This window comes from Lucilia cuprina, chromosome 6 (genome assembly GCF_022045245.1).
Source record: "Lucilia cuprina isolate Lc7/37 chromosome 6, ASM2204524v1, whole genome shotgun sequence".
NCBI classification, from domain to species: Eukaryota; Metazoa; Arthropoda; class Insecta; order Diptera; family Calliphoridae; genus Lucilia; species Lucilia cuprina.
In genome coordinates this window covers 36,285,082-36,312,741 of record NC_060954.1, presented here as the reverse complement: position 1 = coordinate 36,312,741, position 27,660 = coordinate 36,285,082, and the positions used below count along the sequence as shown (strand labels likewise).

At 31.0% G+C, this 27,660-nt stretch overlaps 1 protein-coding gene across 1 annotated transcript in view; it reads left to right on the top strand.

Annotated features, from left to right (window-relative positions):
- Positions 1-904: 904 nt before the first annotated feature.
- The window catches only part of LOC111674582 (putative phosphatidate phosphatase), a 32,352-nt gene continuing 5,596 nt past the window's right edge, over positions 905-27,660 (top strand). Inside the window, exons 1-3 of the mRNA XM_023435226.2 lie at positions 905-1,251; positions 4,710-5,792; positions 25,377-25,528. Of these exons, the coding sequence (XP_023290994.2) occupies positions 5,306-5,792; positions 25,377-25,528 (639 nt within the window). The 5' untranslated portion in view covers positions 905-1,251; positions 4,710-5,305. The remainder of the gene's footprint in view (positions 1,252-4,709; positions 5,793-25,376; positions 25,529-27,660) is intronic.

Here is a 27,660-nt window from a genome sequence, read left to right as displayed (position 1 = left end):
CAATAATGGGTTCTATAAATCGACTTCGAATAATCGAACAATCGACTTTTTTTCAAATAAAGTCGAAGTCTACTATAATAAGTCGGAAAAAGTCGAAAAAAGTCAAAAAGTCGGAAAAATTCGAAAAGTCGACTATTTATAAAATACTTAAAGTCGAAAAGTCTTAAAGTCGACTTTTGACTAAATGAAAAAAGTCGAAAAATCGACGTAGCATAGAATGCAAAAAGTCGAGTTTTCGTTTTAACTATAGAACCCTAATGGAAATTCTATCTGCTGCGAAATTATCAGATATTATATACTTGAGAAGAGTGCTTGAATAACGTGCTTTTACATTGGCCGGTAGGACTATGTACAAAAATGTCCACCAGCTTGTAAGATTCAAAAAGAGGCTGTGGCGAGCTGCTAAACAGGCCATAAGACCAGACAGTTGTTCACGGAAAGCACTTTAACTTGTGTACAAAACCTAAAGGTTTGACCTTTAATTTGTATGAAAAAGACACGTTCTGCATTTAACTACATCTTAGAAAGCTTATAGCGGTTATACCCATTGATTGACCAATTGCTAACACGCCCTACAACGAATTCTATAGAAGTCGTATAAAAGAACACTGTGTATTTTTTACTTGGGTGTAATCTAATTAGAATGATATTAGAAACATTTACATGATCCATAAACTATTTAGCGAATCAACATGTTTATATTTTACAAGTTCATTGCAACATGTATAGCAGCATAGTTGTAAAACAACCCTTAAAATTTAGAAATGTATCTACTGCTCAAACAAACAACAAATGTTGCAACATTGGTGATAATTAGCTGTACGACTAAATGTTGCATGACGAATAATACACACACGCACAAGTTGGAAAAACTAACAGCACGATCGGCATACAACAGTTGTTTAGATACGTTTGTTTGCGATACAACCATGAACGCTTAAACGAAACGAACGGATAGAAACGGGAATTGTGCGGAAATACAATTTTATTTATTTATTTAATCGGTACGGCGGAAAATATTTATATTAACGGATACTTGACGAAATTTCGTGTGTGATATGGAAATTTGTATTATGAAAATTGCAAATTTAAAAGGAATTAAACAGATTTTAAATTAAAAATACTTAAATAAAGAAATTCAAAATTTTTAAGAAAATTGTGCAAATAATTGATATAACCAAGAGAAAGTGTATAAATCAGTTAAATATTTAAAGGATAATTCTCTGTATAAAATAAGCTGTTGCTGACAAGGTACTTGAGTATTGGATTTTTTTGTGTTTTTATTAAGTGGACCGTGCAACCCTTGACTACTCCTAGCGCTTATCACCTTCTTTAGGATTGACTTCTTGATTTGGAAAATATTACATATTTAGGTTTTGTTTACATTCTGTCTACAGAATACCCCTCTGGTGGAATCATGTCAATATGTATTTTTGTTTGTGGTTTTATTGGTATTGTTGCATTTGTTCGTTTACTAATTCCTTTTTTTTAATATTTGTTAAAGATATTTAACAGAAAATTTGTTATTATCCATTAGATAAACAAAACATCCATTAGCACTTACCTTTGAAAACAAATTTTGAAATTTTTCCTAAAGAGGTTTTTGTTTTTTACAATTCATTTCCATTTTTATATTTTATTTTTTAAATATTGTCTGAAATAATTTATATTTGTTTACCTTTTCTCCGCTGTTTGTCTTAAGTCTTTAAAAAGTGTTTGCATTTACATATATACAGACATACAGACATACATAATGAAATATATCTAAATATTTGGAAAATATTTTAGATTTTTTATTTATTTTCAAAAACCTCTATATGTACTTGGTGTCTGGGTAATTGCTTTATTGTGGTCGCTTATGTAAAGGTACTCCTTGAGATTTTATAAATAAGTGGCCATAAATTTTATTTACCACACAAAAAAGTACAAAAAATCTACAACCGGAGATTATATATTTCTTTTTTTTGTGTTTATGCTATAGTTTGGTGTTGATTGGTTCTTAAGTTTTACTTTTTTTTTTGATTTTCAACAATAAGCTTAAATATCGAATAAATTTACGGTTGTATCTATATTTGGGTTAAGTCGTTTTGATAAACCTAGGCAGTTGTGCGCTTGATCTACAAATTTATTAGAATTGTTTTACAAACTGTCATGTTAACAATTGTTATTCATTGAATTTGTTTATTTCAAAAGGTACCTGTTATATGTTCTGTTCAGTTTATCCACATTCCTATGATTTGGAATTTCGTGGTTTTTAATTTATTATACATGTCAGTTTGGATTTTGTTAAATCTTTTGATATATGAATTATTAACTGATTCTAACTTAAATCGATTCAATGTTTCTTCAAGTTTTCAAACAAAGTTGTATCCAATCGACTTTATCCACTAGCCATAGAATCGAACATTTTTGATAAACCGCGAACTCAGGAACTAACCTACAAGTCTTTTAATAAAAAATGATTTTTTCTTTATGCAAACCACTTTATGCACTCGAACCCCTAAAGCATAAATATAAATAAGCAATTTTGTGAAAACTGAAGTCCCCGAGAGATCGAACCTATACATATACGAAATTTTATTAGATTAAAAATTTATATCGAGAGCCAAGTGTGTGAAGATTTACATGATTTTAGATATTTTGAAAGGTGTAATATTGGACCACATCAGTTGGCTATTCACCAATTCATTAGTCAGGGGAAATCTTTTGCTGCTTTAGCCTTTTCAATTTCTCGTATGCCCTCGATAAAGAATTGTCGGAATTAACTTTTCGTTCGATGCAGAGAGTGGATGTAATTGAGAAAATATTTAGAAGTTTTTTTTGGAACTAAGGGTCTTGATAGAAGCAAGATATCTCGAGATTCAATAAATATCACAGGCCGACAAAATTCAAAACCAATTTTTAAACCCTGAATTCGAATATGACTCAGATTCAGTACATCAAATCTAAAGTTTGAGATATCGCATCCTGAATTTTAGTTCCCCTTATAAAACGTTATAGATACGCCAAAACAACTTTTCTTTATAAAATGTTGTATGCCAACTGAAAGTCCATTTTATGAAGAATAAAGAAGATATACATTAATTTTAAAGCTGACTGGAGGGATTTTTCGGTGGCATATAACATTGTATAAATAAAGTTCTCATAAAGTGCCAAAAAAACGTTCTATCAAACTTCAGGGCACAATATCTCGTACTGCCGATATGATGGGGAAATTTTGAGGCCTCTGGGTTAGCCCCCATATGAATTAAATAGAAAAATTCGTATATCTGAGAAATTTTTAAATCTGAGCTAAAATCTGAAAATTTTAATTAAAGAACTTTGACATTCATGTGAACATTAAGAGAATAACGGGCAGACTATTAATGCAGGTCTTTGCGCCTTCCATATGAATTAAATACAAAATTTCGTTTATCTGGAAAACTTTTAAAACAAGATTCTTCAAATTTTGCAAGAAGAACTTTATTATATATCTGAACATTTTGGAGAAAAAAGGCCGACTGTAAGTCCCCATATGAATTAAACAGAAAAATTTTTATATCTGAGAAACTATTAGATTTAGAAACTTCAAATTCTACATGAAGAACTTTGACATTCATATGAACATTTAGAGAATAACAGTCGGAGTTTCAATAAGGTGTTGGTACCTCCCATATGAATTTAATACAATATTTCGTTTATCTGAGAAACTATAAGATTTTTTTAAAATTTGTCATTGATTACATTAAATTCTTAATAAACATCCAGAAAAATTAGTGAATTGTTATAAATTATACATCTGAAAAACTATTACAGTAAGAATCTTCAAACTTATTAAGTGGGTTTTTCTTTATTTTGCTTTTAGGGTAGCAAAGCACACTGGGTATAGCTAGTTTAGTTTATAAACGGAGCAACTGTAAGATAATCTAATTGGGAATACTATTTAATCTGAAGTCTTACCCTTAAGATCACATTAATGAGCCTAGTGCTCTATTCTTGCTATTCTGATTTGAAAAATCCTTCCAAGACAGTCTGTATTCAGTCTAATGCAGCAAAATGGGCCTAAATGCCTATTATAAGATTAATGCTCTCGTGTGTCCATACTACCGATTCTCTGAACCTAAGAAAATGCATTTTATATAAGTCAGTACGCCTAGCTTTCTCTCAAGTCTGGAGGTCTAATGTTGAGATCATAGCGTGTAGATCCAAGCTAAACTTCACAAGTCTTTATATAAACAATAGAGCACCTTACTTAATCGACTCTCAGATAAACAATTCCTCAAGATCTTAGAGACCAAAATTGCAACAAGATACTTGGCGTTTCTCGGTAATGATAAATCCTTAAATTTCATAGCCTCTGATAAAAAAATCGTTGATCTTTATCGTCTTAATACCTTTGCAGTTTTTAGTAGCACTGTCATGCTTTATGCGGACGGACTAAGGACGTTTCAATTGATCTCTGATTAAAAAAGAAATTAGTTAAGGAAAATGTCACGTGCTTACAACCGGTCAAAGTATTAGTACTCTTTGAACCATAAAACAATTATATACATATTTCTGTTTTTCGTTTCACCCAAAAGTTCATATTATCCAGTGTTCATTCTATCCAGACTCAACTGTCTGTTGGACCTCCAACTATAATCCAATACAAAAATTTACGATAACTTTCACTCATTTATATTTTCAACTCAAATTTTGACCTCAATTAATTGTGAATTAATTAATTTCAGGTACCCAACAACACAATTAAATGAAAATCCTTCAACACAATTGCGCAAAAGTCTATTTATTAAATTAATTTGGATCAAGCGATATAAAAAGGCGAAAGACTTAAAAACACTCGAAATTGAAAAAAAAGATCAACAATAAAGCGCCACTAACCAAGTAATTGTATTATTTATTAAAATCATCAGTATTTAACGTAAGATCAACAAACGCCTCTCATAAATTGTAAATAAATAACAGCAACGACGACTGTCGTCTTCGTTGACGATAGTAACAGCAGCAGCATAAGATTCCGAAAAGAAAGAAATATGTACATAAATATCACTATCTGTGGTGGACTCATGTGAGAACAATTTATGACGTCACACATAAATAAATTATAAATATTATTACAACTACACTAAAAGTCCAACAAAAGAGATAGAGAGCTAGTGATCGTGTAAATAATTTGCACTATATAAAACTCTGAAAAGTAACAGCAACAATAACAACATATTAAAGATTACAATACATTATACACTCACGACATCAATTTTCTTGAAAAGAGTATCGGAAAAATTGAAATCGTTAATTGAAGAAAAAAAAAGAAAGAAAATCCACAATGAATAGTTTACGACCGAACAGTGTTAGTGATACAACTCCCCTGAAGAGGCTGGAAAGTCAAAGCAGTTGCAGTGAACCATCTTCACCGACAATCAATGGTGGTAGTGCCTTGTGTGTGGGTGTAACGGCAACAGCAACAATTGCCGCAGCAGCAACAATCGCCAATGGTAGTTGTTTAGTGGGTGTAAATGGTCTCGGTGCTACTGGTCATGGTAGTGATACTACAACTTCGTCATCGACCACAACAACAAGTACAACATTGTCATTGAATAATCATCATATTAATAATTACAGCAACAACAATAATAATAAAAACGAAAAAAGTTTAAATATTTTCGGAAATTCCGGTATTATTGGTGGCGTCTGTGGTGGCGGCGGTGGTGGTTTAATTGGCATTGGAACAGGTGACAAACATAAAATGGAGTTGCATGGTACCCGGAAAATATGTTGCCGTCTATTGGTGGATTTAATGATACTGGCCTGTGGTAAGTGCTTGTAAACACATACACTGTTTAATAGATTGAAAATATTTGGAATTCCATAAAAATAGACATTTTTGTAAACAACTTTTTCAAGTGTTGAGGAAAATAATAATAACAGTAATAATCTAAGAGAAATAAACTTGCTCAAGTGGGTTTTAAATGCTATATTATGGGTGTTCGCTGTAGTAGTTAGTCAAGTTGATATGCTGCCGAAAATGTTAACATACTTACATAGGTTGATAACTAATGTTAATCGCCATCACTACGTGGTAGCTAGAAGTTTTATAATAACAAACACAGTTTTTATATTGGAGCCTTCCGCGGAATTTTGAATGTTATAACCTTCAGGATGAGTTAAATAGTTTAGAAGAAGGATAAATTTCAGTTTGTATTTTGTTTATTCTCCAAGGTCAAACAATAACACTAATTTATATAGAAAATTTCCAAATTCTTATTAATTTTTTTTAACAAATTTTCTTTAACGCCCGTTAAAAAGTGATATACTATTTCGACATATAGACTAGAATATATACCAGGCTATAGTATAAACTAGATAGTCTATACTATAGACTAGATTATAGCAACAGAGTAGACCTAGACTTTAGACTAGACTACAGACTAGTATATAAAATAGATTATAGACTAGACTATAGACTAGGCTATAGACTAGACTATAGACTATAGACTGTACTATAGACTAGACTATAGACTAGACTATAGACTAAACTATAGACTAGACTAAAGACTAGACTATAGACTAGACTATAGACTAGACTATAGACTAGACTATAGATTAGACTATATACTAGACTATAGACTAGACTATAGATTAGACTATAGACTAGATTATAGACTAGACTATAGACAAGACTATAGACTAGACTATAGACTAGACTATAGACTAGACTATAGACTAGACTATAGACTAGACTATAGACTTTTCTTTAACGCCCGTTAAAAAGTGATATACTATTTCGACATATAGACTAGAATATATACCAGGCTATAGTATAAACTAGATAGTCTATACTATAGACTAGATTATAGCAACAGAGTAGACCTAGACTTTAAACTAGACTACAGACTAGTATATAGAATAGATTATAGACTAGACTATAGACTAGGCTATAGACTAGACTATAGACTGTACTATAGACTAGACTATAGACTAGACTATAGACTAGACTATAGACTAGACTATAGACTAGACTATAGACTAGACTATAGACTAGACTATAGACTAGACTTTAGACTAGACTATAGACTAGACTATAGACTAGACTATAGACTGTACTATAGACTAGACTATAGACTAGACTATAGATTAGACTATAGACTAGACTATAGACTAGACTATAGACTAGACTATAGACTAGACTATAGACTAGACTATAGACTAGACTATAGATCGACTATAGGCTAAAATATAAACTAGACTATAGACTTGGATATAGACAGTAGTAGACTGGATTGTAGACTAAACAATATATTAGACGAAAGGCTAGACTATAGACTAGACTAAAATCTAGAGTTTGACTTGACTTTAGACTTGACCATAGACTTTTCTATGGACTAGACTATAGACTTGACCTTAGACATTTCTATGGACTAGAATATATTTGGACTTAAATCTTAAACTAAACTATAGACTAGACCATAATTTAAAATAAAGATTGGACTAAAGACAAGACTATAGAACAAATTAAAAGCCAGACTGGACTATAAACTGGAATATACATTATACTATAGACTAGACTATAGACCAGAATATAGACTAGACTATGGACTAAACTGTATACAAGAGTATAGATTAGATTATAGAGTAGACTAAAAACTAAAATAAAGACTCTAAAACTAAAATATACACTAGTCTATAAATTAAAGTATAGACTGGTTTATAAACTACTTAGTGGGACTTTATTAAATAAAGTATAAAATATAACACGAAAAAGGACTAAATTTTCCATGCCTGATATGTAACAAACGCTATGATCAAGGTCTAGGATCTACTTACGATATAATAAACATTTATTTTGTTTTTATCTTTGCAAACATACATGACCCACTACCGTTGGCAAATGTTACAGTTTTATTGATTTAGATCAAGTGTGTCAATATTTAAATATATCAGCAGACAAGATTTGAGTTGATACAGTAGTTATATTGACAAATTAAATAAAGAAATCAAAAGTAAATTTCCCATTTATTCCATGGAAGGGGTAATAAAAAATTTAATTCAAACTACTTATGTTTAAGTGTTAAATATAATTAATTCTTTAGTAATGTATAGTTCTCTGTTCTGCAAAAAAATATTTTCATATTTGAATACCCATATTAGTTATACATCTTGCTATATGAATCACCTAAAAATTTTGGTTGATGATGTGTATTTGTACAATAAAATTAATTATTTATAATTTAGTTTTTGCAAATTATTTTTCATTAAATTGTTTATTGAATCTTCTTCTTTATTATAAATTAATTGTTTTTGTTGTATTTATTAAATTCTATACTTTTACTTTCATTCATGATGAGAATTAAAACATTCTACTTCTTTTGAAATGTGTTTAATGTGTCGTTATCATCATTTATTCTCAATTGAACTTTTTGCACTTTGCTCGTGATCTTAAAAAGCAACAACAATATGTATAATAGTATCATCGTTTTGTGAATTATTGTATGAGTATTTAATTTTACATTTTAATGTGAGTAATTTAAATAAAAACATGTAAGAGTGTATGGTCAGTCGGTCATGACCGACCATTTGATACCCTACACTAGCGAGTATGTTTTGGATAACTTTATTCTTAATTAAGCTTTAAAGTGATTTATGGCCTTAATTTCGAAAAAAATTTTATCAATCTTTTCACAAAAAAGTAAATTTCTGAAAAAGGGTTATACGAGAGCAAGGGCCTATCCCAGAATTTAACCCTTTCCATCAAGTGATGGTGTTACAAACATCAGCACAAACACACAATACCCACCCTTAATATAGTGATGTAGGGTATAAATAGTATATTGTTTATGTGAAATAAAAGAAACAAACTAAGAGCAGAGTTGTAGTAGTCTAAAGCGATCATTTAGCCTAATCTTCTACAAATGTTCTCATAAATCAATTAAAAAAGAGAAAAGAAACGAACGTATTTGCAATTCGGAAGCTTTGAAAGTAAAGTTATTACGTTCTAGTTTACATGTTCTTTATAAACTTTTAGTGAACTTATGGTTATAGGTTATGGAACTCTTGTCGTTTAATTTCTGATCCTCAATATGATCGAACGAAAGTTAATTAGAAGAACTATAAGAAGATGTCTTCATGTCTTCGAACTGTTTTGATTGAAAGGGGTGGAGAGAATGGTCAATGTTCTAAGGCCGTTAAAGCTGGAAATGATTCTGATCAGATTGTTCTAGTTTAAAGTGGACCTGTGATCTTACCACGATTATTAACATTAGAACAGTGGATCTGTATAAAAGTTAGATTTCGAAAACGAATATTTGCAATGTTGACAATATTACTTTGTACGTATGTATATCCTTCGACAAAGGATGTTATTGAAAAATTATAAACACTTTGGTGTCAATTTGGTACCAGACGTGTATATTTTTCCCCTCTGTGAAAAGTCATAGTAATGTATTGTTTAAATCACACCTTGTTGCAAAAAATTGCTCTTAAAACTTAATGCAACATGAAAAATTTTATAATAAAATTCCTGAAGAGATCATTCTATAATTTACCTAAGGTTCAAATTAATAAACATGCTTAACTTGCTCTGCAGAGTATAAAGGTAAACATTCGTTAATTAATACTCATCCATTACGAATTATTCTGATTGTTTTGTTTATAGAATATTTAGAATAGAATAAAAAAGCAAATACGCAGAAAATGAAATAAATAAACCTCGATTTGTTTTGATTATATGAATATTTTTGCGCATTTTCATTGTTTATTTAATCAAAAGTGTACTTCAAGCAACACAACATGCTCTACATCTCAACAAAATATTCATTAAATTTAATATTTCTTCGTTTTGTGTTTTTATGACTGTAAAAACTGAATATTCATTTATATATAATTTACATACATTCATTCATTTATCTAGTTCCCCCTAAAGTTATTTCAAATAATAAATTTTATTGCAAATATAAGTCCGTTATACTCATGTAATACACAGTTGGATTTTAGCCTTTTGTTTTTTACGAAAAATATTTATGTTTTCTAGTTGGTACCCTAATCACAAGTAAATATTTATTTCCCTATATGTACGTACATATGTACATATGAAGTTAATTTTTGCAAATATATAAATTAGTTTAGATTTTTATGTTGATCGACAGTGTTTCCCCTTTAATTTTAGATTTTTTTATTTAAATTTTTAGTAGATTTTTTATTTTGTTTGCAAGAGGGGTATCAATTAGATCGCATAGCTTTATAGTGTGAGATTTTAAGTCTAGTTTACTAGTTAAATGTTCGAACTAAACGTAATAAACTACCCTTCGACCTGATTTTGTTTAGAATTTTTAGAAGCATTTTAACAGTATGAGACTAAAACAACTTGTTGAACCTTGCACTGGTTGTAGAATTTATACAAAAAGATGAATATTATTCTCATTTCATTTTGATCGGAAGGTATGAGAAAATCGTTGAATCTAGAAAGTAGACTATGGACTAGACTATAGACAAGATTATTGACTAGACTATTGACTAGACTATAGACTACTATAGACTACTATAGACTAGACTATAGACTAGACTATAGACTAGACTATAGACTAGACTATAGACTAGACTATAGACTAGACTATAGACTAGACTATAGACTAGACTATAGACTAGACTATAGACTAGACTATAGACTAGACTAGACTATAGACTAGACTATAGACTAGACTATAGACTAGACTATAGACTAGACTATAGACTAGACTATAGACTAGACTATAGACTAGACTATAGACTAGACTATAGACTAGACTATAGACTAGACTATAGACTAGACTATAGACTAGACTATAGACTAGACTATAGACTAGACTATAGACTAGACTATAGACTAGACTATAGACTAGAATATAGACTAGACTATAGACTAGACTATAGACTAGACTATAGACTAGACTATAGACTAGACTATAGACTAGACTATAGACTAGACTATAGACTAGACTATAGACTAGACTATAGACTAGACTATAGACTAGACTATAGACTAGACTATAGACTAGACTATAGACTAGACTATAGACTAGACTATAGAATAGACTATATACTAGACTATAGACTAGACTATAGACTAGACTATAGACTAGACTATAGACTAGACTATAGACTAGACTATAGACTAGACTATAGACTAGACTATAGACTAGACTATATATTAGACTATAGACTAGACTATAGACTAGACTATAGACTAGACTATAGACTAGACTATAGACTAGACTATAGACTAGACTATAGACTAGACTATAGACTAGACTATAGACTAGACTATAGACTAGACTATAGACTAGACTATAGACTAGACTATAGACTAGACTATAGACTAGACTATAGACTAGACTATAGACTAGACTATAGACTAGACTATAGACTAGACTATAGACTAGACTATAGACTAGACTATAGACTAGACTATAGACTAGACTATAGACTAGACTATAGACTAGACTATAGACTAGACTATAGACTAGACTATAGACTAGACTATAGACTAGACTATAGACTAGACTATAGAACTAGACTATAGACTAAACTATAGACTATACTATAGACTAGACTATAGACTAGACTAGACTATAGACTAGACTATAGACTAGACTATAGACTAGACTGTAGACTAGACTATAGACTAGACTATAGACTAGACTATAGACTAGACTATAGACTAGACTATAGACTAGACTATAGACTAGACTATAGACTAGACTATAGACTAGACTATAGACTTGACTATAGACTTGACTATAGACTAGTCTATAGTCTAGACCTTGCACTGGTTGTAGAATTTATACAAAAAGATGAATATTATTCTCATTTCATTTTGATCGGGAGGTATGAGAAAATCGTTGAATCTAGAAAGTAGACTATAGACTAGACTATAGACTAGACTATAGACTAGACTATAGACTAGACTAAAGACTAGACTATAGACTAGACTATAGACTAGACTATAGACTAGACTATAGACTAGACTATAGACTAGACTATAGACTAGACTATAGACTAGACTATAGACTAGACTATAGACTAGACTATAGACTAGACTATAGACTAGACTATAGACTAGACTATAGACTAGACTATAGACTAGACTATAGACTAGACTATAGACTAGACTATAGACTAGACTATAGACTAGACTATAGACTAGACTATAGACTAGACTATAGACTAGACTATAGACTAGAATATAGACTAGACTATAGACTAGACTATAGACTAGAATATAGACTAGACTATAGACTAGACTATAGACTAGACTATAGACTAGACTATAGACTAGACTATAGACTAGACTATAGACTAGACTATAGACTAGACTATAGACTAGACTATAGGCTAGACTATAGACTAGACTATAGACTAGACTATAGACTAGACTATAGACTAGACTATAGACTAGACTATAGAATAGACTATATACTAGACTATAGACTAGACTATAGACTATACTATAGACTAGACTATAGACTAGACTATAGACTAGACTATAGACTAGACTATAGACTAGACTATATATTAGACTATAGACTAGACTATAGACTAGACTATAGACTAGACTATAGACTAGACTATAGACTAGACTATAGACTAGACTATAGACTAGACTATAGACTATACTATAGACTAGACTATAGACTAGACTATAGACTAGACTATAGACTAGACTATAGACTAGACTATAGACTAGACTATAGACTAGACTATAGACTAAACTATAGACTATACTATAGACTAGACTATAGACTAGACTAGACTATAGACTAGACTATAGACTAGACTATAGACTAGACTATAGACTAGACTATAGACTAGACTATAGACTAGACTATAGACTAGACTATAGACTAGACTATAGACTAGACTATAGACTAGACTATAGACTAGACTATAGACTAGACTATAGACTAGACTATAGACTAGACTATAGACTAGACTATAGACTAGACTATAGACTTGACTATAGACTTGACTATAGACTAGTCTATAGTCTAGACCTTGCACTGGTTGTAGAATTTATACAAAAAGATGAATATTATTCTCATTTCATTTTGATCGGGAGGTATGAGAAAATCGTTGAATCTAGAAAGTAGACTATAGACTAGACTATAGACTAGACTATAGACTAGACTAAAGACTAGACTATAGACTAGACTATAGACTAGACTATAGACTAGACTATAGACTAGACTATAGACTAGACTATAGACTAGACTATAGACTAGACTATAGACTAGACTATAGACTAGACTATAGACTAGACTATAGACTAGACTATAGACTAGACTATAGACTAGACTATAGATTAGACTATAGACTAGACTATAGACTAGACTATAGACTAGACTATAGACTAGACTATAGACTAGACTATAGACTAGACTATAGACTAGACTATAGACTAGACTATTGACTAGACTATAGACTAGACTATAGACTAGACTATAGACTAGACTATAGACTAGACTATAGACTAGACTATAGACTAGACTATAGACTAGACTATAGACTAGACTATAGACTAGACTATAGACTAGACTATAGACTAGACTATAGACTAGACTATAGACTAGACTATAGACTAGACTATAGACTAGACTATAGACTAGACTTTTTTTTTTTTTGATAGGACGTAGTGATAGCGCGCCATCAGCTAGTGGCCCCACGATTGCTTCTTCGCCCAGCCCCGGTACCACTCTCGCATTTCATCAGGGCGGACGATTTGTTTACTATTCTCCTACTCCCCCATCCTCGTATGAGATTAGGGGTTCAGAGTTTCGTTGGTATCTATTTTTCATTATACGAACAATGAAATCGTGACATCTTTTCCATGCATTTTCGGACTTTAAGATTTCCGACACAATATTTTCCGGTGTTAGTGTAGTTCCAATATATCTATTTAAGGATTGTCTTCTTTCAGCCCATTTTGAACAGAGAAATAGAACATGCTCGGCATTATCATCAGCTGCCCCACAGTCATCGCAGAAGGAATTTTCTTTGATTTTGAACCTCATTAGGTATAGATTAAAGTTACCATGTCCGGTCATCATTTGTGTTATGTAATAGTGCATATTACCATGTCTTCGGTTGATCCAGTTTCTGATATCTGGTATTAACCTATGAGTCCACCGACCTTTTTCATCACAATCCCATCTTTCTTGCCACTTTCGGATTAGATTATTTCTGGCTTCTTCTTTTATGTTCCCAATACTTTGGGCGTTAAATTCATGGTCCGGATTTACTTTTAACTTCTGCCATATTTCTTCTCGCTCTAGTAAAAGAAGATCAATGGGTGGAATACCGGAGAGAACCAGAGCTGCACTTGTGGAGACTGTTCTATATGCAGAGATAACTCTTAAGGCACTTATTCGTTGTGGTTTTAGAAGTTGAATAATTAGGCTTTTTTTCTTCATTGCCGATGCGAATATTGGCGCTGCATATAGCATTTGAGAATGAACTACGCTGTTTATTAATTTTCGTGTGGAATCCTTTGGACCATGTATGTTTGGCATAATTCTGGCTAGTGTATTTGCAGTTTTTAAAGCTTTATCTCGGATGTTTTGTATATGCACATTAAAGCTAAGGCGACTGTCAATTTGTACCCCAAGATATCTCAAACTTGGGCTAAAAGTTATATTTTTACTTTGAATTCTTATTTCCGGCATTTTGAATAACCTGCGTTCAGTGATTAATATTGCCTCTGTTTTCTCAGGGGCCATTTTAAGTCCGTGATTGTATAGCCACAGATCGCATCGGTTAAGGCTGTCGTTTGCTATAATTTCCAGTGCTTGTGGCAGCGTATGGGAGATGACAAGAGCAACGTCATCGGCATATCCAATGATTTGGGCTTCTTTTGGTAACTCAATGTTTAGTAGACCATCATACATGATGTTCCATAAGAGAGGTCCTAATACCGATCCCTGCGGAACACCAGCAGTGATATTATATTCTCTTATTCCGATATCTGTTCTGTACATGAGTGTTCTATCATGTAAATAGTCTGCCACTATGTTATATAGAAAGCTGCTTATTCCCCTCTTTTTACAGGAATCCAGTACTACTTTCCATTTTACAGTGTTGAACGCATTTTTTATATCCAGTGTAATGATTGTACAAAATCCTTTTGTTTTCTTTGCAACTATTGCCATATCTGTTACTGCTTTTATGGCTCCCACTGTACTTTTTCCTTTTTGGAAACCGAATTGGTTGGGGGACAACCCACCGTGTTGTTTTATCTCTTCTTGAAGTCTAGAGAATAATAAAGTTTCATATAGTTTTCCTAATGTGTTTATCATGCACAATGGTCTGTATGAACTTGGCTCATTTAATGGTTTATTCCCTTTACGCAGCAAAACTAAATTCTGCGTTTTCCAACATTTTGGAAAAACACCATTTCTGAAGCATGTATTGTAAACATCTAGCAGCAATTCAGGCCAAAGTTGTCCTGTTAGTATAATGGCTTCGTTTGGTATACCGTCGGGACCCGGGGATTTCCCAGTTTTTAATTTTCTACATGCAAGTGTTATCTCTTCAATATCAAAAGGCAAAAAATCGTTTTGAGTTTGCAGTTTAGGGCTACATGTTTGTCCCTGTATATCTGTCGGAAATAGTTTCGCTACAATTTTAGCTACCCACATTGGTTCTGTAATGCCGGGTATAGGTTTTCTCGTATATATTTTCTTTGTAATTATCTTGTATGGTTTTCCCCACGGGTCATTATCTATAGAACTACACAATTCTCTCCATTTGTTCTTTTTGCTATTTCTAATTGCCATTCTAAGCCGTTTCCTTAGTTTCCTATATTGTTCAACAAGGGTCTCATCTGTATGGTTTCGTGTTGCCATTCTTCGCGCGTGTAAACATTCTATTCTCAGTTGTTTAATCTCCGGAGTCCACCAGAAAGCTGGACTCTTATTTTTATTATATTGGTTAACTTTTGGCATACTAACATTGCAACACTTTGTGATAAAATCTGTCATTTTGTTGACTGTGCTCTTTACATCATTGTGATTTAGAGTACTCGACTCTTTTATTTGTAGCATCTTATTATTGAAATTGTTTTTATTCATTTTTCTCACGTTCCATTTGGGGAGACTCAGTTCAACATTTTGAGAGATGTTATTTCTATCAATATTAAATGATATATACTGATGATCGCTTAATGTAATATCGTCTAGTACTTTCCATTCCATAGCATGATTATAGAGATCGGGACTTCCAAAAGTAATGTCAATGATACTACTTCCTCTTCCTCCTCTGAATGTTGGAGAGTTGCCGTTGTTATATACTATAAGTCCTAATGATGCAATAAGTTCACTTAGTTGATTTCCTCTTCTGTCCAATGTTTTTGAGTTCCATTCGGGCGATTTGCTATTGAAATCCCCGCCTATTATAATTTTTCCTTTTGTAGATCTTATGCTCATATCAAGTTTATCCAAATGTTCAGTAAAAGTTTCAGTATTCATGCTTGGCGGAAAGTAACAGCTGTATATTCGCATGCCATTTATAGTTGCATATACAAAACACGCATTTTCCTCACAGACTTCGTTTATGTTAAATACATTGTTCATTATTAATATTGCAGCATGTTTCGTTGAGTCCTCAAACCAAATTTGTGAGTCAGATTTTTTATATTGTTCGCTTATAAGAGCTATGTCAATATTATTTTCTGAAAGATTATGTAGTAGTAAGTCTTGTGCCTGTCGCCCATTTCCAAGATTAATTTGTACAATTTTAATCATTATTGTTTTGTAATTTTCTTCTAGATACACATATTGCACTTCCTATGAAGTGTGTATAATCAGTGACTCCTGCTTTTTGGCATAGTTCACATCTGGGATTTTCACTACAATCCTTAGATTTATGTCCAACTTTGCAGCATCTTCTGCATACATCTGTACGATCACTACCAGTACATTCACTAGCTAGATGTCCTTGATCTAGACATCTAAAACATTTTATAATTTTCTCCTTTTGTCTGACTCTACATCGAATCCACCCAATTTTTATTCTTCGTTCCAATATTAATTTTGAAGCGAGGTTTAATGGCATTTGGACAAGCGCCTGTTTAGTTTTTCCATATGATTCTCTTATATTCAATACCTTGAATGGTGCTTCGTGTTTTAAATCAAGAGTTTTTTAAGGGCATCAATGATTTCACATTCTTCAGTTGATTCATCCATGTCTCTGATATCTACGTTAATGGACTTAGTAGCCGATCGAATCATTACATCTTGTCCAAGAGTATTTTTCAGAGCTTCTTTTAGTTTTTCTGCTTGACCTTCACCAGGCTTCAGTTTTATGAGCAGTTCGCCATTTTTGGTTCTTCTCATTTCGTTCACTTCAACTCCAATATCCATGGGATTTATATTTGTCTTCATTTGTTTAAGCATTTCCGCATATGTATTAGCATCATTTGTTTTGATAGTAAGGGCTTATCCAGTATCTTTTGGACGTATTTCTTTATTTTTTACCTTTTTTTTGGACTTGTAAGTTTTAACTTTTGTCCACTCCTTTAAATTTGCTGCATTTTGCCGATCTATTGCACTTACAACAGTGGGTGTATTTGTTGTTTTCTGCCTCTTTGGGAGGCTCTCATTTTTTGGTGATGTTGAGGGCAACCGTTTGCATCTGGATTCCACAGTATTTTTTGTCAGTTTTGGAGTTACATCATTAATTTGGGGATTTTCACATTCCATGATATTGGTCGCCTGCCCTGGAGTTGACACATTTCCCTGGATTAGGTGGTCAGTTTGTGTGTACTTTGTACTAGTTGACACATTTTCACCACTTGGTTGGCTCACTGACTCATTAATTTGGGTTTGAAAATCAGTTTGGGAGTATTGTGTTGACACTTTTTCACCACTGTTTAGGCCCACTACCTCATTTATTTGGGTTTGACAGTCAATATGGGAGTATTTCTTACTACTTGGCACATTTTTCTCAATCATATATGTTTTGTTTGGATTCTTTGCAATAGCTTCTCTAAGTTCTCTTAGCTGTTGATAAAGATTCATAACATATACTAGATGTTCTTTAATTGGTTTGTGAATATTATTTGCGGGTCCGGCAACTGAGTTAATTATACTCAAACTTTTCCCCATATCAACAAACGCTTTTTCCTCTTCAGATTGTAGCATCTTCAATCGTTGCGTATTCTCATCAATATCATCTGCCTCCGCTATCGTGGATTCAGTTGAAACAGCCGGTGGTGGAGTTCGTATAGTTTTTGTACTATTTCCGAAAGGATTTGCTTCATGAGAGCTTGTAGCATTATCTACTTCTCCAGCCAAGTTTGCCACTGGGGAAGTATTACAGTAATTGGATTTTGACGACTGGGAGCCCGTTTGCACACCCACCAAAGCCGCCGGTACTGGGGTTATTAGTCCCTGCACCGTAACATTTTCATTCTCTTTCTGCATTGTATTTAGTTTTATAGCTTGCGTTTTTCTCCTTCCGCCAGGAATATATTACAGCCGCCCCTAACATGGGGTCAGACGCTGACCAGGAAGCCGTCCACTGTGGAAACCGTCGCGCCTGGATTTTTTTGAACGAAGGGAAAGTCACTAGTTCCAGACCATTGCTCTGCTGGAGGCTGCTCAGCAGCTAGACGATATATCTATCGTCCGTTCCACTACGCGCCTGTAGTAGCTCCTTATCAAGTCCTGAGCTCGGGCTTGACATACTAGGGACCGCGGGGTCGTAAATCCCGTTATCCTCTTTAGAGGATACCCTTGCGGGGTATCCTATAGACTAGACTATAGACTAGACTATAGACTAGACTATAGACTAGACTATAGACTAGACTATAGACTAGACTATAGACTAGACTATAGACTAGACTATAGACTAGAATATAGACTAGACTATAGACTAGACTATAGACTAGACTATAGACTAGACTATAGACTAGACTATAGACTAGACTATAGACTAGACTATAGACTAGACTATAGACTAGACTATAGACTAGACTATAGACTAGACTATAGACTAGACTATAGACTAGACTATAGACTAGACTATAGACTAGACTATAGACTAGACTATAGACTAGACTATAGACTAGACTATAGACTAGACTATAGACTAGACTATAGACTAGACTATAGACTAGACTATAGACAAGACTATAGACTAGACTATAGACTAGACTATAGACTAGACTATAGACTAGACTATAGACTAGACTATAGACTAGACTATAGACTAGACTATAGACTAGACTATAGACTAGACTATAGACTAGACTATAGACTAGACTATAGACTAGACTATAGACTAGACTATATACTATACTATAGACTAGACTATAGACTAGACTATAGACTAGACTATAGACTAGACTATAGACTAGACTATATACTATACTATAGACTAGACTATAGACTAGACTATAGACTAGACTATATACTAGACTATAGACTAGACTATAGACTAGACTATAGACTAAACTATAGACTAGACTATAGACTAGACTATAGACTAGACTATAGACTAGACTATAGACTAGACTATAGACTAGACTATAGAATAGGCTATAGACTAGACTATAGAATAGGCTATAGACTAAACTATATTGTTAATGAACAATTACAAAATGGAGTCGAACTAGTTCTAACTATATAAAGCAAAAATCTAGTCCTTTTCCCTTAATGATAAGGAAGATTGCCCCCCACTATCTTATAAATAGTGATTTACAACGTAGACTTCAAAAAAATTAATTTTCCAATAAACTTAATGTTTCGTTAATTTGTTTCCTTAATTTGATAATATTTTACAAAATTTCCAATTTAATTGTCATTTTTTTCGCAGCCCCTTACCGGAATGCTGCTGTGAAACCCCCCAGGTTGCACACACCCAATTATTTTGCTTATTTGTTAAATATTAGTATGCGTGTTATTATCGTCTATGTGAATATTTGTATTTAATAAAATGCATAATTTACTATTTTTTCTATTTATATCTCTCAAAATGAGAAAAAAATAGCAAAAATAATCTTAAATTTTTCTTAATATTTAAACTTTTTATAGTCAATTGGTTTTAGTTAAATTTTTACACTTGTAAGCATTTTTATGAACACTTCAGGTATTTGATTACATCTTTAAAAAAATGTCTGATATAAGTAATCTATGAATCCGTGAAGTGAAATAAATGCCAATGCATTTAAGTAACTAATTGAATGCTAACTTACTTGTAGTTTGTTTAATCAAGTTGTAAAATATACTTTCTCACACATTGTATGCATGTATATAACTGATGAAATAAGATATGCATCTTATTATATACGAATAGTGGACAAATTATTTTCAATCTGCAAAATATAAAATTTTAACGTTTTAAGATATTTTTATGATTTCTGTTGCTTGCGAACAGATTTTAATTAACATTTTTTAATTACTGATTTGATATATACATTTTTTTAGATATTCTTTTATAGTTTTTACTACCGAATTTAATCGTTTCGTGTATAGATATTGTAAGATAATCTTTCCTAAAATCAGTCCACTATTAAAATAATAAGCGTATGTTGAAAATATTGTGTAAAAAGATTTTATGGAATTTTTTAATAGAAATAGTAATTGTTGGTTTTTTTTTGCTTTTATATTTTTTTATTCTCGAAGTAGGGGAACTGGCCAAAAACCAGCATTTGTTTGTAGCTTATCCTGTCACATTGATATAGTTATATATAATGCGTGTTTTTGTATCGTGTGTATTTACTAGGTTAGTTGCTCTATTATGCCATTCTGAAGGTCGAGGGTTTGATTCTTACTAGAGAGCCTTCTGTCAAACTTACTAACGAGACTAGATAGTCAATATAGTAAGTGTATAGACTGGAAAATAATCTTTTCCATAGACTAGCCAATAATGTAGTCCATAGACTAGTCAATAGACTAGACTATAAACTAGTCAATTGAATAATCTATAGACTAGTCAATAGCCTAAAACCTATGTAGTAGTCAACAATTTAGTCCATTGACTAGTCAATAGTCTAGTCTATATGCTAGTCAATAAGCTTTATATACAAGTAAAAATCTAGCTTATAGTCCGGTCCGTACACCTGCCAATAGCATAATCTGTAGACTAGTCAGTAGTCTAGTTCAAAGCCTAGTTTATAGACTTATCAATAGTCTATTTCTTAGACTAGTTAATAAACCATTGTCAATAGTCTATATTCTAGTCTAGTAAATAGTCTTGTATATAGCCTACTGAAAAGTTTAGTATATAACTTAGTCAATAGTCTAGTGAAGTCTAAAAATAGGCTAGCAGACCAGTTTATAGATTAGATTATTGAGTATTCTTTAGACTAGACCATTCTATAGTCAATATTTTAGTCTATAAAATATCCAATAGTCTAGTGTATAGACTAGGAAATATTTTAGTTCATAAATTATTTAATAGACCATAGATTAGTTAATGGTATAATCTATATATTGTCTGATCTATAGATTAGTCTATAGTCTGATCTATTGAGATAAAGTGATTTTGTCCATAGAATAGTTAATTGTCTAGTTTATAGACTAGTCAATATTATAGTCTATAGACTAGTAAATAGTCTAGTCTATAGACTAGTAAATAGTCTAGTCTATAGACTAGTAAATAGTCTAGTCTATAGAATAGTCAACATTCTAGTCTAGTCCATAGACTTGTCAAGGTTATAATATTTATATGTTCTGATCTAAAGGCTAGTCAACAGTCTGATCTATTGAAAGAAAGTAATTTTGTCCATAGAACAGTCAATAGTCTTGTCTATAGTCTAGCAATATTCTAGTCTATAGACTAGTCAATGGTCTAGTCTATAGCCTAGTCAACATTATAATTCATAGACTAATAATAGTCTAGTTCTTAGATTTGTCAATAGTTTGATATATAGACTAGTCAATAGTCTAGTCTTTAGACTAGAAAATAGTCTGGTCTATAACCTAGAAAGTAATTTTATCCATTGAATAGTCAATAGTCCGATCTATAGTAAGTCTAGTCTTTAGTCTAGGATATACACTACTCAATAGTCTAGTCTTTAGTCTATAAACTAGTCAAAAGTCCAGTGTATAATCAAGTTAATAGACTTGTCCATAGTTTAATCTATAGTCTTGTCCGTAGACTGGTTTAGAGATCTGTCAATAGCATAGTTTAGAGGCAAATCTATTGATTAGTCTACAATCTACTATATAATGTTATCAATAGACTAATGAATGAATATATAAAATTGTACTATTGTTTGGACAGCATAAATTTGAAATTTGTTTAACATTACTTTTTAACAAGTGATGCTAATTGAACAAGTTATTTGACAGTGATATATGCATATAAAAACTATTTTTATGTACAAAATTTATGACTCCTAATAATCACACTTCATCATCTACAACATTCCATAAAACAAATAAACAAAACTCTTCTTAATAAATTTTTGTTTTTCATTATATAAAAAAAGTACTTTGTAAAAACTATTTTCAAAATAATTATGCAAAAACGTAGATATTTAAAAAATTCAATAGAAACAAGTATTTAAAATAATTTTGTACAAATTTCCCAACATTAGACAATAGTCCGTATTACTACATACAGTTTTCCTTTTTAAAGTTTTAATGCTATTTGGCAAAAAAAAATCTTAATATCAAAATTGCCATTCATAAAGAAACGACTTTTAATGTATGACTTGCTGTCTCTTTGTCTGTCCGTCTATCTGACTACTTGTTTGTACATACGTGCGAATAAGTGAACAAGTACAAATGGTTTGACTACAATTTGTTGGGTAATACATACATACAAACAAACTCTTATACTTACACCTAGTGGTAGTAAGGTTGTATGTATGTTATTGATACTGAAAAATATTTAATTGCCATATGTGAACGAACACCTGCCTTCTTAATAATGACTCCACCATACACATTCAAATACTTATTTGACGACTACTATTTAATGATTAGGCACAATGTAATTTAATGTGATCGTATCAAATTTAAACAAAAAAACTTTAAATTTGAAAGACATATAAAATAAGAATGATTGTCTATAATGGTTCCCTACCATTTGAACTGGAGAATTGAAGAATGTTATCACTTTAATTTAAATGGATTTTAGTGTTACTGTTATGATCATTACTATACTGATGCTGATAAATTTTATACTGGTTATCTACTGTTTATACATCAATAAAGAAAAGTGTTTCTTTATTTTCAAATCTTTTAAATATTTTTTCTAATCTAATGGTAATACTTTTTACTATAATTATTACGGGGGCAAGGTCCTTTTTAAATAATATCTTAATAAAGTTTGAAACAAATATTTATACTAAAAATCCATTAATAACCTTAAAGAAATGTAATGAGTCTAGTCTAAATGGGGCCTAGATTGAAATAGGGTCCAACTGAGTTCTGATCAATCAGTGATATACAGAGATAATATCAATGTTGTCTGTGCAGTTAGAATGGACTTCGTCAAAGTAGTCTGCGGTCGGAGTGGAAAATTCAAATTTCATAAAAATTTTACTTTTTGTGTCTAAAATAAGTTAAATTAAAAAAACTAGAAGAACTTACCTAGGCTATGGAATACCCTTTTGTCTAGTTTATTATCTTTTATATTGCTTAGCCTATGGACTCATCAAAGCTAGCTAACTTAGGATCAATTTTATGAACTAATTAGTAGAATTATTTTTAGATTAGATAGATACATGTAAAATTTCTTTAAGTCTTTGGGCAAGTCTATGGACTGGAATAAGGACTAAACTTTAAACTATTCTATAGATATATTGTCTACATTGATAGATCGGCTCATATATTAATGAGTCTATAAACACTTATAGGACTACAATTCTGGACTAGAAATTTTGTATTTAATTCATATGGCGGGATCCAATCCCCTCATTGAAGGTCCATCCATTTTGCTCCAAATGTTCACATGAATTTCAAAGTTCTTAATGTAAAGTTCAATCTCGTATATTTTCTCAGATTTTTATTTAATTCATATGGAGTCCTATGGACCCCTTGATGAAAGTCTACCCCTTTTTTCTAAAAAAAGGTTCTGATGAATATTGAAGTTCTTGGTTCAATTTGTTTAGAATCTATTTTATTACTTTCTCAGATAAAGCATAATACTTATATTGATATTAAAGTTCTTCGGAAAAATTTGACTCTATATGGTGCCACGCCCCCTACACGCATAGAAAAAATATAGTTGTGGTAACCATAATCTAAGAGCAAAATATTATGTTTATAATTATGGTTAAAGTTAAAACATATTATGATCATTTTTACTATCAAGAAATATTATATTATGATCATTATTAGTAGAATAATCTATCATATTATGATTAAATATAGTCCAAATATTTCATCATAATTTAGTTTTATTAATCATAATGTGATGTTGTAGCATCATATTGTAGTTTCAAGCAACCACATTATGGATAAACGTGTAAAATCCTATCATTTAATGGTTATTTGATAGTTTAAATGATTCTAAATAACATAAAATGTTTAAATAATTATCATTATTTATTTGTTGTAAAAATAATTATTTTTCAGAGAATCATTCTCAAATTTATAATTGTCATAAACATATAAATGTTTTCAGTAACTAAAATATTAATGAAGTTCAATAAAAATAACAATTGTTTGGTTATGACAACAATATATTGTTACAAAAAACATAGAATTGTTGTCCTAACCATGGCGAACCATGTTTTTTCTTTGCGTGTATAAATGTCAAACTTAATAACGAAAAACATAAATTTTTTTATATAATATATATATTCCTATAACAGATCACACAAAATGTTGTTTCTCTATGATCTCTATTGTATTAAGATCACATGAATTCAGGATTACAATTACAATTTTATATTTTACCATAAAAACTTTATATTAAGAAATTGCAATTGAATGCATTGCTATATTACATATTCATGTCTGTCACTTATATTTTAAATGACTGCTGTCATTTGTACTGCTACTGTTGTCATTTATTGGTTTTGTACGATTGTTTGACAGCTATTAAAAGTGATCAACATTTTTATTATTTTCTATTTTTTCTAAAAATAACGAAACCAACACAATATGGGTTTCAAGTAATGACAAATTTTTTGCCATTAACAAAAACAAAATATATATAAATTCAAATTAAACTGCTGGACAATTTTTCAGGCTACAGAAATGTCAAAGGATACTTTCAGTTTATATGAGGTTAAAGATGAGCTAAATCATATGTAGTTCAATTGAAGGGTAGTAGGGTATACTAAACTTACAAATTTAAATTAAATTTAATTTTTAAAATAAAACTTTAAAATACTTATTTTTTTATTATATATTTTTATTTATAAAAAATTTTATAAAATTTGTTTGTTTACCCATTCTTAATACTTGCAGTTGGTCTACCCATATTAAGTTTCAATTTATGGGGTGAATCGTATAAACGTGGCTTCTTCTGCAACGATGATTCTCTAATGCATCCATATCATGAATCGACCGTGGCCAGTTGGATGTTGTATTTGATGTGTTTTTTAATACCAATTTTCATGGTGAGTAGAGACAACATTTTTAAATGTTTTTTTTTCTAAATTTAATATCAATTCAATTTAATATACAATTAAATGTTTTGAATGTCGTTTTAATTTGTTTTTACAAGGCAATAAGAATTTTAAAAGTTTATTTCATATAAAAAATAATGCATTTTAATGTTGAAAATTGTTTATTTAACTGCTGATGTTATTTACAATTATTGTTTGTAGTTATTGTTGTTTTAATGTTGTCAGAACTGTCTGTGTATGTTGTTGTTCTTATTGCTGTTCATATTTACAGACAACAAATAGCCAGCGAAAAGCTTAAAATCCCAAACAAAAAATTACGAAAATCTTTTTTTTTAAATCATTTAATTGTTTATGTTTTTCAATGGATTTTTTAACGAATAAAATTTATGTTCTTAATTAAACACAATTTGTCTTTGTTACTAGTTCAATGGCACAGAAAAGAGCGCGTGATCGACAGTGTAAAGCGAAAAAAAAATAAAACTTCAGGGATTAAATGGAATAGAGTATAATTAAATACAAACTAGAGTATAGACTAGAAAATAAACTAGACTATAGACTAGACTGTAGACTGGACTATAGACTAAACTATAGACTAGACTGTAGACTATAGACTAGACTATAAACTAGACTATAGATTTGACTATAGACTAGACTATAGACTAGACTATAGACTAGACTACAGACTAGACTATAGACTAGACTATAGACTAGACTATAGACTAGACTATAGACTAGACTATAGACTAGACTATAGACTAGACTATAGACTAGACTATAGACTAGACTATAGACTAGACTATAGACTAGACTATAGACTAGATTATTGACTAGACTATAGACTAGAATATAGACTAAACCATATACTAAACTATATACTAGATTGTAGACTAGACTATAGTTAAGTATAGACTTAATATATTAGTTTTGAGTGGAATGATCTGCCAGAGAAAATTAGATCTGTATGGTAAAGTTTTTCATATTCCTTTGATTGTTATCCATGGAAAAATGGCGCCAGGTTCGTTTTAATCAAGAATGCTTATGTATGAATAATTTATATTCATCCATATTTTTTTCTGGTTTAACTTAATTTTATATTTAATGATCTACTAACATGACAAGTCATAAAATAATGAAATGTGTAGCATTACACACACGTGCACATCTCTAATAAATATAGAAATGTATACATATATATTTTTGCTTTTTCTACACTATTACAAGTAATTTTGCACTAAAGTAATGTAAATGGATCTATTGCACATTACGACAGTGGAAACAAGATGCCTGCTGAAGTAACAAATGTAAATAAAACAAAACTATTACAGATACAGAAATACTTCTGACTCGTAGAACTTAAAGTTTCTGACGGCAATTTACTTGTATTATGTTTTATGTTTTATTTTTTATTTTATAGAAAATCATAATGTTAAATATTGTTTATCTGCATTTAAAGATTTAACATTAGAGCATCGTTGGCAGTATTATTTATGCTTGCTTTGATCTTAATCCAAACACAGATATGTATGTGGATACTAACCCAACTGCATACATATATGGTAAATATGAATGTATATTTGTTTACCGCAAGTATCTGTAACTTTAGGCATTTTAACACAAAATATTACACTGTATTACAACAACAATTTTGTTCTTGTGGTTGCATGTTTGTTTTCGTTGTTTGTTTTTATTTTATTTTTATCTTAAAGAACTTGTTAAACTTTTTTTAACTCTTTACATAAACTAAAACCAACAATGACTGAAATGCCGGCAAATTGAATTAAATTATTTACAATAAAGATATTTTGAAGATTTGTTTAGAGATTAAAGTAGAAGCCTTTAAAGCTTTAAAGCGGCTTTTTTTAGTTTAGATTTAATATGTGTGGTATAGTGTATAATAAAAAATATATACTGACTTTTGTATATTCTAAAGAGAAATGATATGTTAATTATGCAGAATGCAACATATGGTGAGTTGCAGTACAAAGTTTATGGCGATTAACTATGTCATTTTGTTTGCCTTCACCGTATTGATATAACAGGCTGAACAAATTTAATACCAAATTACACTTTTGTAATGAATTAAGCCGATCTAAATCCGAGAAGATCTTCTCCATCACATCTCG